At 38.3% G+C, this 13605-nt stretch overlaps 1 protein-coding gene across 4 annotated transcripts in view; it reads right to left on the bottom strand.

Moving 5' to 3' along the window:
• The window catches only part of abch1 (ATP-binding cassette, sub-family H, member 1), a 45780-nt gene extending 33607 nt beyond the window's left edge, over positions 1-12173 (bottom strand). Inside the window, exons 1-4 of one of the 4 annotated variants that reach the window (XM_055018755.1) lie at positions 11844-12173; positions 7473-7621; positions 4702-4861; positions 2148-2302 (exon numbers count right to left, since the gene is read on the bottom strand). In XM_055018755.1, coding sequence (XP_054874730.1) covers positions 2148-2302; positions 4702-4861; positions 7473-7621; positions 11844-11918 — 539 coding nt within the window. In that variant the 5' untranslated portion in view covers positions 11919-12173. Of the gene's footprint in view, positions 1-2147; positions 2303-4701; positions 4862-7472; positions 7622-10646; positions 10780-10827; positions 10999-11335; positions 11812-11843 lie in introns of those variants that run through there. The other 3 variants (XM_055018753.1, XM_055018754.1, XM_055018756.1) reach the window with 3 other exon arrangements.
• Positions 12174-13605: the final 1432 nt, after the last annotated feature.

Genomic DNA, 13605 nt, shown 5'->3' with positions numbered 1-13605 from the left:
TTTGTCATGAACCAGGGATGTGAATCCGGAGCTGCAACAGGAGATGGTGATTCGTCCTCCTCTGATAACTACGGAGTAAAAAAGGGCCATAAAGTAATCAGCTACTTTTACTGATCTGTCAGGGCCTCAGAGATTTGGAAAAACATGTCTGGAAGGAGAATATGAAGGAGAAAGTGGTGTTTTTGAAGCAAAATTTTCTGATTCAACTGAAATATTAAGTAAACTGTTTAATATTTATCTTTATTTAGTTGTTTTCTTCATAATTTTCTGGTTTCGTCTTGATCTGTGTAATATGTGAGTGGCTTCTCAAGCTGCCAGAATCTGGGCAGACTGGAAGTCGGTTGCAGACTGATCAGCCAGGCTCTGCAGATACAATCACGAGTTCACTGGGACAAAAAACAAAAAACAAAACCCCTGAGCTGCCAGCCAGGTGACAGGTTGAAGCTCAGACTTTTGATTGGGAGAGTGATGCAAACAGGGGAAGCCTGGATGTACAGCAACAGAAACTCTTGCTTGCTTACATTAAAATTCTTTGTTGCACACATTAAAATATTGTGTGCATAAGATTAAAAACAGCCTTCCTCTTTAACAGATAAAAGAGGAAGTTTTCTCCAGTCTATAAACTGCAGAGCATGTAATAATATATCCTCCTGAGAACCGAGGGAAAAAAGTATCTTTCAGTCTAACTTTTTTGTGATTTCATGCCTTTTTGGAGCTAAAACAACAACGCACAATTTAGAATTTAAATTTTACAAAAATATTTATACAACAGAGCAATTTTATCATAAAAAAACAAAACGGCGACACTTCGAAATCAAAATAGGCTGACGTCAATCCATTTTCTAAGGAAACTTTGAGAAACTACATTAAATAACAATAGTGTAAAAAAAATTAAGAGGTTGAATGAAACATAGCTATAAGCAACTATTTATTTATCACATTAATTACTTTATATTCAATGTGTTTATCACCCCACAAAGAAATGTGTTTTGGGGAGGATATCTGAATGTAAACAAAGAATTAGCAAGCTAGTTAGCTATTAGCTAACCCCATTAAATCAAATCAGAGGTGACTTTCATAAAGGGGAGATTATTTTTCCTGACAAAAAGTTTACCTCAACTCTGACCCCAATTTATAATTCCAGACATATTCATCTACAAGAAAATATATGACTGCCTTCGGTAAAACAGTGATATCTTAAGAATTTTTGACTTAACTTTTCTCTTTTCCTAGCAGGCGAGTTTTGCTGCAGTCTCCATTTTGTCTCAGCATGAAAACAAAGTTCTCATTTTACTACCCAATCACTTCAGATATCATTGGAAAGGTCAGGATGTCCTCCATTAAGCACGTCAGGATGCAGTGGTAGCTCAAATGAGTCAAAAGATATAGATCAAAAACAAATGCCCAGTACAGAGGACATAAATGAAGGATGATGTTCTCTTAGAATAAACTTTATAGGCATCTGTGGATATTTACCTCAATAGCAACACAAAAAAATACAAACCAGGGTTTCCAGTTTGGCCACTTTTTACTTGATTTTGAAAGTAAAAATAGTTTAACTCTTTAACTGTGGTTTCTTATTTGCATAATTAAAGGAGGTTTACGTCATCTTGTCCTCCTAAATGGAAATTTTAAGTGCATGTGAAACACTAATGCAAACATTAACTGATCAGTGAAAAATTTCCACAAAGGCGCTGCTACAATAAAACCATCTGTTTGACTTTTGTCTGTCTCCTTATCAGAAACTCATGTTATTTTATGGGCACTGGATTTACAAGCTAGATATAATGTTTGTCTGTTTTCTGAGCATAAATTCAGATAAAACATGGGTCAAAGTCTGCTGACATTTAGCTGTAAACACGCCATTATCTCGCCTCAAAAACCAGCTGTCTCAAAGGATATTATGCATTTGGCCTTCGCCCATCACGCGCTCAATCTAACATCCATGAATCACAAAAACGCTGCAAAGAACTGCTCAAAAAACTGTTAAATTACAGTAACTTGCAGCCATCAATGCATTCAGTCCTGCTTACAGTATTAAATCCTCATAAAGAGAACCTTTTTGTGGAGGATCAGCTCTGAATCATGGCATTTTAAACTTATTCAGATCACAATAAATCTGTTTTGTTTTTTTTGTTTTTTTTTACCTGAGATTTCGGACCAGGCTGTGCTTCTGAGGTAGGTCCAGGAAGTCGATGAGGAAGTTCATGCGAGCCTGGGTTTCCTTCGACGTCAGGCCGTGAATCCGGCCGAAGAAAGTCAGAGTGTCGCTGATGGTGAACTCATTGTACAGTGCCAGTTCCTGTCAGATACAAAGGTGTTTCAAAAAGTTCTATGAGTGAGCAGTTTATTCTTTAGAGATGTTTCAGAACCTCATGTTTGATGGTCTCATTTACTGAAACAATTCCACACATGACCCTTTAATAGGAGCTGGATTTTACATAAGATACTTGTTGATAATTGAAAGAAGCATCAAATGATTCCACACTTCTGATCTTTAGGAAAATCCAACATCACTCTTCTAAGTGGCTGAAAATTCTCCATACTTGAGCAAACAAGACCCCTTATTGGTTTTATGGATACCTTACATTGAGGAATATCAACATATGTTCCTTTATTAGCCAAAGAAAAGAGGCAAACCATCTCAAGCACCAATCTGCCATCCAGGACACTATTCTCAAGTAATTAGGCTCCTACTTAGCAGACAAGTTCTTTTTTTGTCAAAATTGGGAATTGAACTTTGTCTAATCACTTCCCCAATCACTTGTGGAGCTCCGCAGGGCTCCATCTTAGGCCCCATTTTAATTTCTATGTTTATTCTCTCTTTAGGCTCCATCTTCATGTTCCTTTCCATTGTTATGCTAATGCAAATCAAATATACCTGATTGAACCTCCTCTAGGATGACAAATAAACAGACAGTGTTTGGTTTCCCCAACATTACAATAAACAAAACCGGCCGCTTAAAGCCACTGACAGGAATCTTGGTGTCATCTTTGACTGAAATTTGACTCAGATTAACTCTGTCGTGCTACTTTCACCTCAGTAACTCTGCCAGACTGAAATCCATCCTCTGTTTAAATGGCATGAAGATCATAACCACTGCGCTCATCTTCTCGTGGCCGGATTACTGTAACTCTCCGTCTTATTAGGTATTGTTCTCTGTCAGTTTTTCTGTACCGTCTGCAGCTGCTGCAAGAATCCTGTCACCAAAAACATCACATCTGTACTAACATCCCTGCAGCTACTACCTGTTAAATAAGGAATGGATTCTGAGGTTCTTTTATTTGTTTACAAAGTCATGCATGTAGATGTCAGAATTTTCTGCAGGAATCTTAGATCTCAAGATGCTTTCAGTGGGTTGTAGCTGCCCTTAAGTGGTCCTAAAATTGTGATATTTTGTATTTATGTAATTTTAGAAACTGATCTTAAATGCTGTTATCCTGTTTGTCTTGTTTTTTTTTAGTATTTCATCTTATAATTTACAAGTTTTATTCCATTTTCCATTTTGTTTTTATGCACACGTTGTCTTTCATATAAAATGTAGATGTTGGTCAGCTCAAGTTGTTGTAATTTGTGCTGAATAATTAAACTTGATATGATTTGAATATAATAAAATTGCAAACTTGGTAAAAACAACAAAAAACTATTCATTTAAAGCAGAAACCATCTAATTATACAATGAAATGTATAAAAAAATAAATATAGAACTAAATAAAAGTTGGAGCAAATCCACGTACTTTTTAAATTACAGTCATACATGCTTTTCGGTTGGTTCATTTAAAGTCATAATCGTAGAATATTTCTATGAAAATAAAATAACAATGTTAAATTACTGTCTGATAGTGTGCAATAAAAACTATCTTGTGGTGTAAATACATCAAATAATGCTGCTCCGTTGTAAAAACAACATTTTCCAGCTTAGTTCAGAACAAATAAACTACAAAAGAGACTAATTTAGCAGATTTGTGAAGTCAGTTTCTGTTTTATTTGGCTCATTCCTACAGATCTGTCTTCTAAGCACTTCTGCAGAAACCTTTGACTTTGCATTTTTCTCCATCACTGGAAAGATTAAAGTCCTGATTTCTTGAGAAAATATTCAGTTTTGCAGGATTAAAGGCTTAAATAATGGCACATGCACACTTTTCTGTAGCAGCAAATGAATAGGATATAGTATATTTTTCTACAGTAGCTGCTTTGTTTGACAATGAGGTTCTCTGAACTGCAGCAGGACACATCTGAGGTGTCACATTCCTTCCTCTCTGGGTCAGATCGCTTCCTGCAGGACGAATGTGATGCTCGGGGTCACTAACGGGAGGAAACATGCCAATGGTGCGATCAGCCCCATCAGATATCAACCTGACAGCGACGAGGTGCTCAGGTGCAGCTCGACAAAGACTGAATTACAGAAGACCCAGAGGACGGCACTCGATGTGCCATTTGTGGTGGAAAACAGCAACTGAACAACAACAACGCTGGAGTGAAAAAGTCTGGGAATTCACAGATTTGAAACAAAAGGAGGCGAAGATCTCTATGTCAGCTTGAAGTGAAATTAAGATCAGTTCAGTGACCACAGTGGAGAATTAGGCCATCCAGAAGTCTATTTTATGTCACATTATAATCCTTTTTCCAAATCTGTTAAGGATCTTTTTGCACCAAAGCAAACAACAACCACCTTCAAATGTGAATTTAACATGGTTTACCTGTGGCATGTATCCGACCTTCCTCCCCGGGACGTCGTGACCAGGAAACGCAGGCGGCTTCCCCAACACGGTGATCTGACCCCGCGAGATCTTCAGGGTTCCCACGATGCATTTCAGGAGTGTGGTTTTCCCACATCCACTGGGCCCCAACAGGCCATAACTGCAAAAACACAAAAACAATTCACTTACAAACCGGTTTCATGTCACATTGAAGCATCAGCTGTGCAGCGATGGTGCACGTTTCCCAGCAGATAACTAAACTATCGCAGCTCTTATCTGGTAGTGAGTGAGTAAACTGACAGGAAACTAGTCGACCACGGTGGAGAACGTGTAAAATGAGAGACTATAAGATAATCAGATGAGATGCAGTGAAGCTCAACGATGACTGCAGCCACTGGAACAGACTTACAAACCTGGAAATATGCAGCTCACCTGCATAAACTACTGTCAAGCTGATGCAAGATCATGCTGTGATACAACCACGAAAATCTTCAGATAACTAAACATAGCGTTTAGCAGCAGATATTTGCTGAATAGATTTATATATGAATGTGTGTTTGTTTGCTTCTGCTGAGTCTAAGTTGCTAAAAACGTTAACTACAGGTTGAACTGTGCAACTACAGCCAGGAGGTAATTAGCATAGCTTAGCATAAAGACTGGAAGGAGGCTAAAAAAAAATCATTTAAAGCTCCTGTTGTCTTCATTTACGTGCACCAAAAAATATTGTTTCCTTGTCTGAAAAAAAATCCAAAAATTCAGCAAAAAATTCCTCAAATTTCTGAAAATTTGCAAAACCTTCAGGAAGAAAATTCCAATAATTCCTTAAAATCTTCCCTTAAAAGTTTTATTTTTTTAAAAATCCCTCAAATTTAGCAAGAAAATTCTTGTAAATATTTTCAAAAAATGAGTAAAAATCTTCAAAAAAAAATCTTAAAAATATCTAAAGTGATTCCATATATATGAGTAAAACGTGTAATATTTTCTTTAAGAACATTCAATCCAGCAAAATTCACTGGATTTTGGTTGATCTTTTTGTAAATTTTCTTAAGAAACATTTTTAACATTTCTTTTTTCCCACCAAAAAATGTTCAAAGATTTCCCAAAAATGTTGAAAATGTGGACATCAGAAGTTTCACTGTAAATTTTTTTTCCCCCCACATTTTCAAACTTTAAAACGGGTCAATTTTGACCCGCAGGATGACACCAGTTTTAAAATTCCAACTATGAAGCTACATACATAAGTTTCTTGACACCCAAAATATTCCCCAGAGTTGTTCAAAAAGAAGCAGTTCCAGTACATAACTCCCTAAAACCTCAGCAGATAATGAGCTGTAGAAACTACTACTTGGGGGTATTTTTTTAACTTTTAAAAAGAGCCAAACCAGCCACGTCCATTTGTGTCCAGTCTTTAATCTAAACTGATCAGACTGGTTCTGATTGTGGAGAAAGAGAGATCTAATCCTGATCTCCACCCTGAGGCATCCACGCTAAACCTTCACAGACTTATTTAACATCAAAGCTGTAGTGTGAGTGTCCACGAGGGTTTTTAAAAAATGGTTTTAAAAAAAGGGGAAATGGAATTTACTGGTGTTAAATAAAAATGTAAAAATTTGGACGGAAGTTTCATTTGCAGTTTGACTAGCTGCTTAGTTCATCTCTTCCTGTTTGTGTTCAGACATTTTCAATGACTACAGAAGCCATGAACATCTGTAAATCCTGTGTTTTACTGAAACTACAAAGAGCACCAGCAGATAAACTTCCTAAAGGATTTCTTTCTGATGCTGTCTGGTTTGTAAGAGGCAGGAAAACCTCGTTTATACGGGCCTCAAAGTGTCTCAGAAAACTCATACAAAGGGCACAAAAAGGCATCGAAAAGTCAACATGAACTTGGTGATTTGAGTGCAGGATTGGTCCATTGTTGATATTTTGCTGAATTTTCAGACTAGTTTACTGGATCTAAACGTAGTAACAGAAATATGTCCACCTATTCCTTTAAACATTCCTCTGACAGTGGTGATAAGTTCTATTAAATCCCAACAGACTCACTGATCTCACTATCCTTCATGTTGTGTCAAGACTTTTATTTCTGATAGATTTCTTTCCCGACACGATGCAGCTTTAAAACTTTTCCTCTTTGAATCTGAACTCCTGTTTCTTTTCATTATTTGGAGCTTAGAAATTCCCTCCAAATCAGGACATAAATATACTTCGATCAACTAAAACACCAAGGACACGTCCAGTGTTTGTGTCTGTTAGAGCTAAAGAGCTTCTCAGTACTAATATTTCTGTTTTACAGTGTGATCTTTCTTTGGATTTCTTATTACCTAAGATTTCCAATTTTCCAGATCGCTATTGCACTGTAAAAAAATGATTATAAATTTTACGGTGAAAAACTGTCAAACAATGACGGCAAAAATCTGTAAACACTAAAACAGTTTGATGCCATTTATTTAACCCTGAATCACTGTAAATAAGGTTCATCAGGAGAAAACTATTTTTTTCCCACTTTTTTTTTAAACAGTAAAATATGGAATTAAGAACATTGCTTTTAATCAAGACATTTCTTTACCGTAAATGTAGAAAATGTTTAACTGTAATTTTACGGCAGTGTTCTGGCGACCACAGCTGAAGGAATTTCACCGTAAAAATGACTTTTTTTTTTACAGGCTGCAATTTTTAAAAAATCGTTGACGTGAACCACTTTTGTCCACATTTCAAACATCTACCGGCCTGAAATCACGCCCAGGTCTGGTCAGTGTTGCTCCACTCACATGTGTCCCTGCGGCACGGCCAGGTTCAGGTTGCTGAGGACCTTCAGTTTGCCGTACGACCGGCACACATCTCGGCACTGGATGGCGTAATCCTCCTGTCCAGCAGGCAGAGGCGCCTCCAAGTCAGCCGTCATGTTCGCCTCCCTCAGCTGGAAGAGAGAAAACGCTTCGTTAAACTCCAACAACAGTCCTGATGGCTGTTCATCTGCTGACACTAGTACTGATTATGTTCAGACAACAACTTATGAGAGGATGCACTTGTCCAACACTGTCTTCATAAATAGTGTTTTATCCCTTCACTGTGGGATAATCGACTGTTCAGGAGGAGGTTGGATGTTTAAGATCCATTTTTGGCAAGGCTTAAAAACAAAAGAAAGTAAATATTCTGCAACTGAACATGAAATATTGGACTGAGAGATGCTTCATTGTAGAAGGAAGATTTAATAGGAGATGAAATGATGATGTCAGCTTGACAACAGTGTCATTTATTTGAACCTAAATGCATCCTGTAGCTACAAAAATACAATAAAACACTTAAGTTATGACCAGCGGTGGAATAAAACCATGTTCAGTTACTCAAATACTGCACTTCAGTGTAATTTTGATGCACTTTCCTCAAGTATTTCTACCCTTTTACTACTTTCTCCTGCTTCTTCACTACATTTTAGAGGTAGATTTTGTACTTTACTCCACTAAATTCCTTTTAAAGTTGAAGTTATTTTGCAGATTTAAGGTATTAATACATAAATCAGATAATAGATTGTATTATATTATTATGGATTAGGAATCACAGTAGTATATTGTAGTAATGAATGGTTTAAGTTACTGTATTATTAATTACAATCCAATATTATAATTTGTTCTGAAATGAGCCACTGTATAATGAGTACTTTAACTTATGATGCTTAAAGTATATTTAAATGGCAATACTTCATATTTACTTTTACTTAAGGACCTAAATACTTCTCCCACGTCTGGTTGCCGTGTTATGTACAATGTTTATTATTTGATGACTTTAATGTGATGATTCACGATGTGGCTTTATTGCCCTGAACAAAGAGCTTCACTAAACTGAGCTTAAACAACATTTTTAAAAATTTGCTGTGCTCATTTCTGCCACTGAAGTAGTTTAGTTGTAAAGACGCCCATTAGGGAAATCTAAAACAGGACAAACATCGACAGTCTTCCTCTTTCTGTCTCACTTCCTTTCTTGAACAGTACCACAGACATTAGAGATGCATTTACCTCGGCCTTCTGTAAAAAACACTCTCCAAACATGCACTTAACCAGCAGCAAGCATGTTTATCTGTGCTGCTAAAGCAGCTTCAATAATAATCCATTCCTGAAGTTATCTGCTCTCCCTGTTTGCTTTCTGTCTGCTCTCCCCCTCTAAGCATATTTACTGGACCACAGTTTCCACCACCTTTTATATTTAAAAATCTAGACTCTAAATCAGAAGTGTTCACAGAGGTGAGGAATTCAGGAGGAGGGAATCTACATTCCTCACATATTTTTATAAAAGGAAATGGTGTACATATCTGACTATTAAATACACAAAGCCTGAATAAACCAGCCTCAGTGAAGAATGTGCCTTTTGTTGCTATAATCTGTTGCTGTGATGCTCCAGAAAAACAGACTTTAACTACTTTTTATCATTCAACACTCGAGACATTCAATGAATTTAACAATTTCAGATTCATGTAAGTCAGCAACCTGATTTTTCCAGCTTTTATCACACCTGGATGTTCCTATTGTTTCAATAAAAAGGACATTTCAGGCATCCAGTGTTTCTGATTTACAGACAAAAAAAGTTTTAAAAAGCTTTAACCTTCCTGTCGTCCTGTGGGTCAAAATTGACCCGTTTTAAAGTTTGAAAATGTGAGAAAAAAAAAATATTTTCACAGTGAAACTTCTAATGACCACATTTTCAACATTTTTGGGAAATCTTTGAACATTTTTGGTGGAACAAAAGAAATGTTAAAAATGTTTCTTAAGAACATTCACAAAAAAATCTACCAAAATCCAGCGAATTTCACTGGATTTTGGTAGATTTTTTTTTTATGTGAATGTTCTTCAAGAAAATATTAGAAGTTTTACTGATATATATGGAATCACTTTAGACATTTTCAGGATTTTTTTGGAAGATTTTTACTCATTTTTTGAAAATATTTTCTTGCCAAATTTGGGGGATTTTTTTTTTTAAATAAAACTTTTAAGGGAAACTTTTAAGGAATTATTTGAATTTTCTTCCCGAAGGTTTTGCAAATTTTCAGAAATTTGTGGAATTTTTTTGCTGATTTTTTAGATTTTTTTTCAGACAAGGAAACAATATTTTTTGGTGCTCGTAAATGAGGACAACAGGAGAGTTAATGTATCTGTGCCGATCCTACAAACAGTTCATTTCACATTTAGTGATCAGAATTCTCCTGAGATTGTTTTCAAGCAGCGTCTGACTAGTAGATGGTACAATAACCACATCTGACTCTCTTCATTGTTAATTAATCCGTCTATTATTCTCTCAATCGAGTTGCTCGTTCTATTAAATGGTGAAAAGTGTAGATCAATGTTTGAATAAGGTTGAGATATTATCCTAAAACGTCTTGCTTGGTCCAACACCCAAATATAGTCAATTTACTGTTCCAGAGGAGTAAAGAAATCAGAAAATATTCACATTTAAGAAGCTGGAATCAGAATTTTTACAGTTTTTTTTAAAAATTAAACTAATAATCAAAATAGTGACTAACTGATTGAGTTTATTGTTGCAGCTCTGGTTCCGACTGCTTTATTCCTCATCAGGCGTGGCAGTCCTTTCAACCATTCTTCTTATTAAGCCCGTCACCAAACCACCAAAAGAGGCAACCACATCAGTCCTTTTTTTTTCTCCTTTCTCTCTCAAGAATGCAAGCGTGAGGAGAAAATAGTTTCCCCTTTAACCTGAAACTCCCAGAAGAATCTGAAAAACAATCACAAACATCTCTCTCACTCTGATGTTCCTGGTGGTTTTCTTTGAATCCTGAAGTATGTGGGTCGTACAGCAACCCTCCATAATCTCTAATAACGGCTTTCTTTCACGGGTTTCCAACTAACTCCCTCCTTTAATCCACAAACTCTAATTTTTCCAAGCGAGGGGATTAGCGAGAGATTGTGTAATCTGGTGCGTTCGGCCACCCTCACCTTTGGCACTGTAGCCCACATCTGCAGACATCTACCGCCGCTGGAATACTTCAGATCACAAACCGATTCTAAATCCACTCAGTATTCAATCAGCAACATCTGAGATAACGCTGGAACAGAGATAGAGGAGGACAGGCCGACACGTTTCACACTGATGGCAGATAGAGCTGCAGGAACTCACCCGGAGATGAAGACAAAAGGCAGAAGTGCGAAAGATGAGGAGCACCTGGTGACTGAAGACAACTAAAGAGCATGTGAATATCAGCTGACACCAACATCTCAGCTGCATTAATGCAAAGTGGAAGAACAGGTTGGAGGGGGCAGGTGCAGCAGGCATGCTTTTCCCTCAAGAAAACACACCCTTCACATGCACAAATATCTCCAAATATAGGGATTTTTTTTAATGCAATTTTGCACAAAAACTAGATTTTTCTCATTTAAGACTCAAAATGTATACATAACCCAGCTGATTAATCACCTGCAACTCTGGAAACTTGTGATTTTGACTTGATTATTTCATCAAAATACAGATATTTTTGCGTTTCCAACCATCTGATTGGATGGTTATCAGAGAAACCAGAACACTGAGCCTCTGAATGTTCATCTGGTGGACACTCTCCTCTGCCAGCCTGCCCGACAAAGCCTCTTTCCATTCATACTCTGCTCTGCTGATCAGGAAGAATTCCTACCTTCCCTGTCAAGTTGTTGCCAACTTGCGTCACCGCCATGTGAAAAGAAAATGAGCTCGACGTGCGCGCAGGAAATCTCTCCGGATTCAGCCGCAAAAAACAGAAAGTGTTCACGAGTGGCCGATGTTCGGGGCTATTTATAAGCCGAGCCGCTGCAGGCTGCATGCACCGGCCGACCAGCTGCTGCACTTTCACTTCTCTCTTCCATATCAGCGAGTCACACGGCATGATGAGCGGCGCAGCAGCGGAGCGGTGCGCGGCGCGGCGCTCCCTCTCTTCCTTCCGGACGATAACGCGCATCCCCCGTAACTCTAAAGCTAAAACTATCACCAAACATCCAATAATGTGCCATAAAACATAAACCAGAACGCGTTCAGCCTGCAGCACCGGCTTGCATCCTCTAGAGTTTCCCTCCATCTCGCCGCAGCGGTGCGTCAGGGCCTGCTGTCCAGCCTCCATCCCGTCCCCGCAGATAAAACGTCCCTCAAAGCGCCAAAAAGCGTCTTACCCGCTCGTCCATCTCGGTGCAGTCTGCAGGTCCGGTGCTCCCATCGCTCCGGCCCGGTGCAGCCTCCGCGGCCATGGCGGCAGGAGGAGGGCTGGTCCTCTGCAGGGGGAGAGAGACGGAGGGGGAGAGGGAGAGGGACGGATGCGCTGCGGGACTTCTCAGGATGAACTCAGGCAAAATGTTGGCTCTGATTTTCAAACTGAACAACAGATTTTCTGGCCCGGAAAATGCAGCATTTTAGCTTTGTGGCCTATAAATTACTGCCTGCACCTTCTGCTGCCGCTCAAATGGAACTAATCTGCTGCAGTTTGATGCATCTTTAATGAAACCAAATAATGATAAAATTTCACATAATGTCTTCTAATTTTTGTTGCATTCCTGAGCTACTTTACCTGCTGTACATTTTCTAAGCTGCTGTTTCCAGTGGACCCAGCCTGTCTGCAGTGACTGATACTCAGCGGTCATCTCATTTCCCACAGAGCCTTTAGGATCGTGGATTGTGTTTCCAGGGGTCCTGCTCTGTTTCCTTTTCTAATCCACTGATGGAGACGCAGGTTCATTATGTGAAAACCAAGACATCCTTTCTTCCCACGCATGTTTGATCTTCCTTCTCCCTGCAAAATTCGGCAAGAAAAGGTTTAAGAAGAAATTATGTGTAAATATTTTTTTAAGTATTGTTGAAGTGTTGGTGTCGTTCCCTAAGCGACCACAAGATGGTAGTACAAACCAAAAAAAACTCAGATGAACGAAGGCCTAAGTGGTGTTTAGCTAGTAATGTACAATATTAGAAAGAAAACAAGTCATTCAGAATCATTGTTAATTCAGTTTTGGCATTTTTGGAACGAATTTAACACACATATACATACACATGTATATATATATATATATATATATATATATATATATATATATATATACATACACACGTATATATATATATATAATCAAAGTAACATAAATGAATTATAAATATAAAGCAAAATGAAAGATTGCATAAGTAAGTTCAACTTCACATTATGATGCTGCCAACATGCTTCATACTATGATGCTGCCACCGCCGTGCTTCACGTCATGATGCTGCTACCACCGTGGACGACATGTTTGCGATGATGTGGAGTATTTTAGTGTAACCGTGCAGTGACACTGTCACTGGCTGGTTCAAACCCCTCGACTCTGCCTTGCGTTTTGTTTAATAAAGAAGTCGGAAGGCCAATATCGTCTTCTTTGTGCCGTTTAATTCTGGTAACACAAGGAAACCTCTGGTCAGCGGCTCAGTCGTCTCGTGCACAGCACACTCGTGCACGCCTCTCAGGAACTGACAGTATTTACACAATTATACAATACATTACACAATACAACAAGTTAATGAAACAGAATATGTACCTGGTGACATCAGGTAACCTCTGGTCAGTGGCTCAGTCGTCTCGTGCACAGCACACCAAAGAAAGGAGCACGTTCGTTAAGCTAATGCTAGCTACATGGCTAGCTCACGGAGTGCCTCCAACTCCCTCATTACATGTCCAAACCATAAAAACATTAAATATATGTCACCACACTCTAATCATCATCTGGATAGATCACAGTGTACATATACTCATGAAATAAACAAAGGAACAACACGAAAGAAACAATTTATGATCCCATGCTGTGCTCTCTGACCCACTTCGTGCACGCCTCTCAGTAAATGACAGTTTGCCACCAACACCAGCTGCACACCACAGCTCCAGAGAGGGCGCTATTGAGCCAATAACAATAAACGCAA

Source organism: Amphiprion ocellaris, chromosome 16 (assembly GCF_022539595.1).
Source record: "Amphiprion ocellaris isolate individual 3 ecotype Okinawa chromosome 16, ASM2253959v1, whole genome shotgun sequence".
Classification (NCBI taxonomy): Eukaryota; Metazoa; Chordata; class Actinopteri; family Pomacentridae; genus Amphiprion; species Amphiprion ocellaris.
The sequence above is the reverse complement of the archived record's forward strand: the minus strand, read 5'-3'. Positions and strand labels throughout refer to the sequence as shown.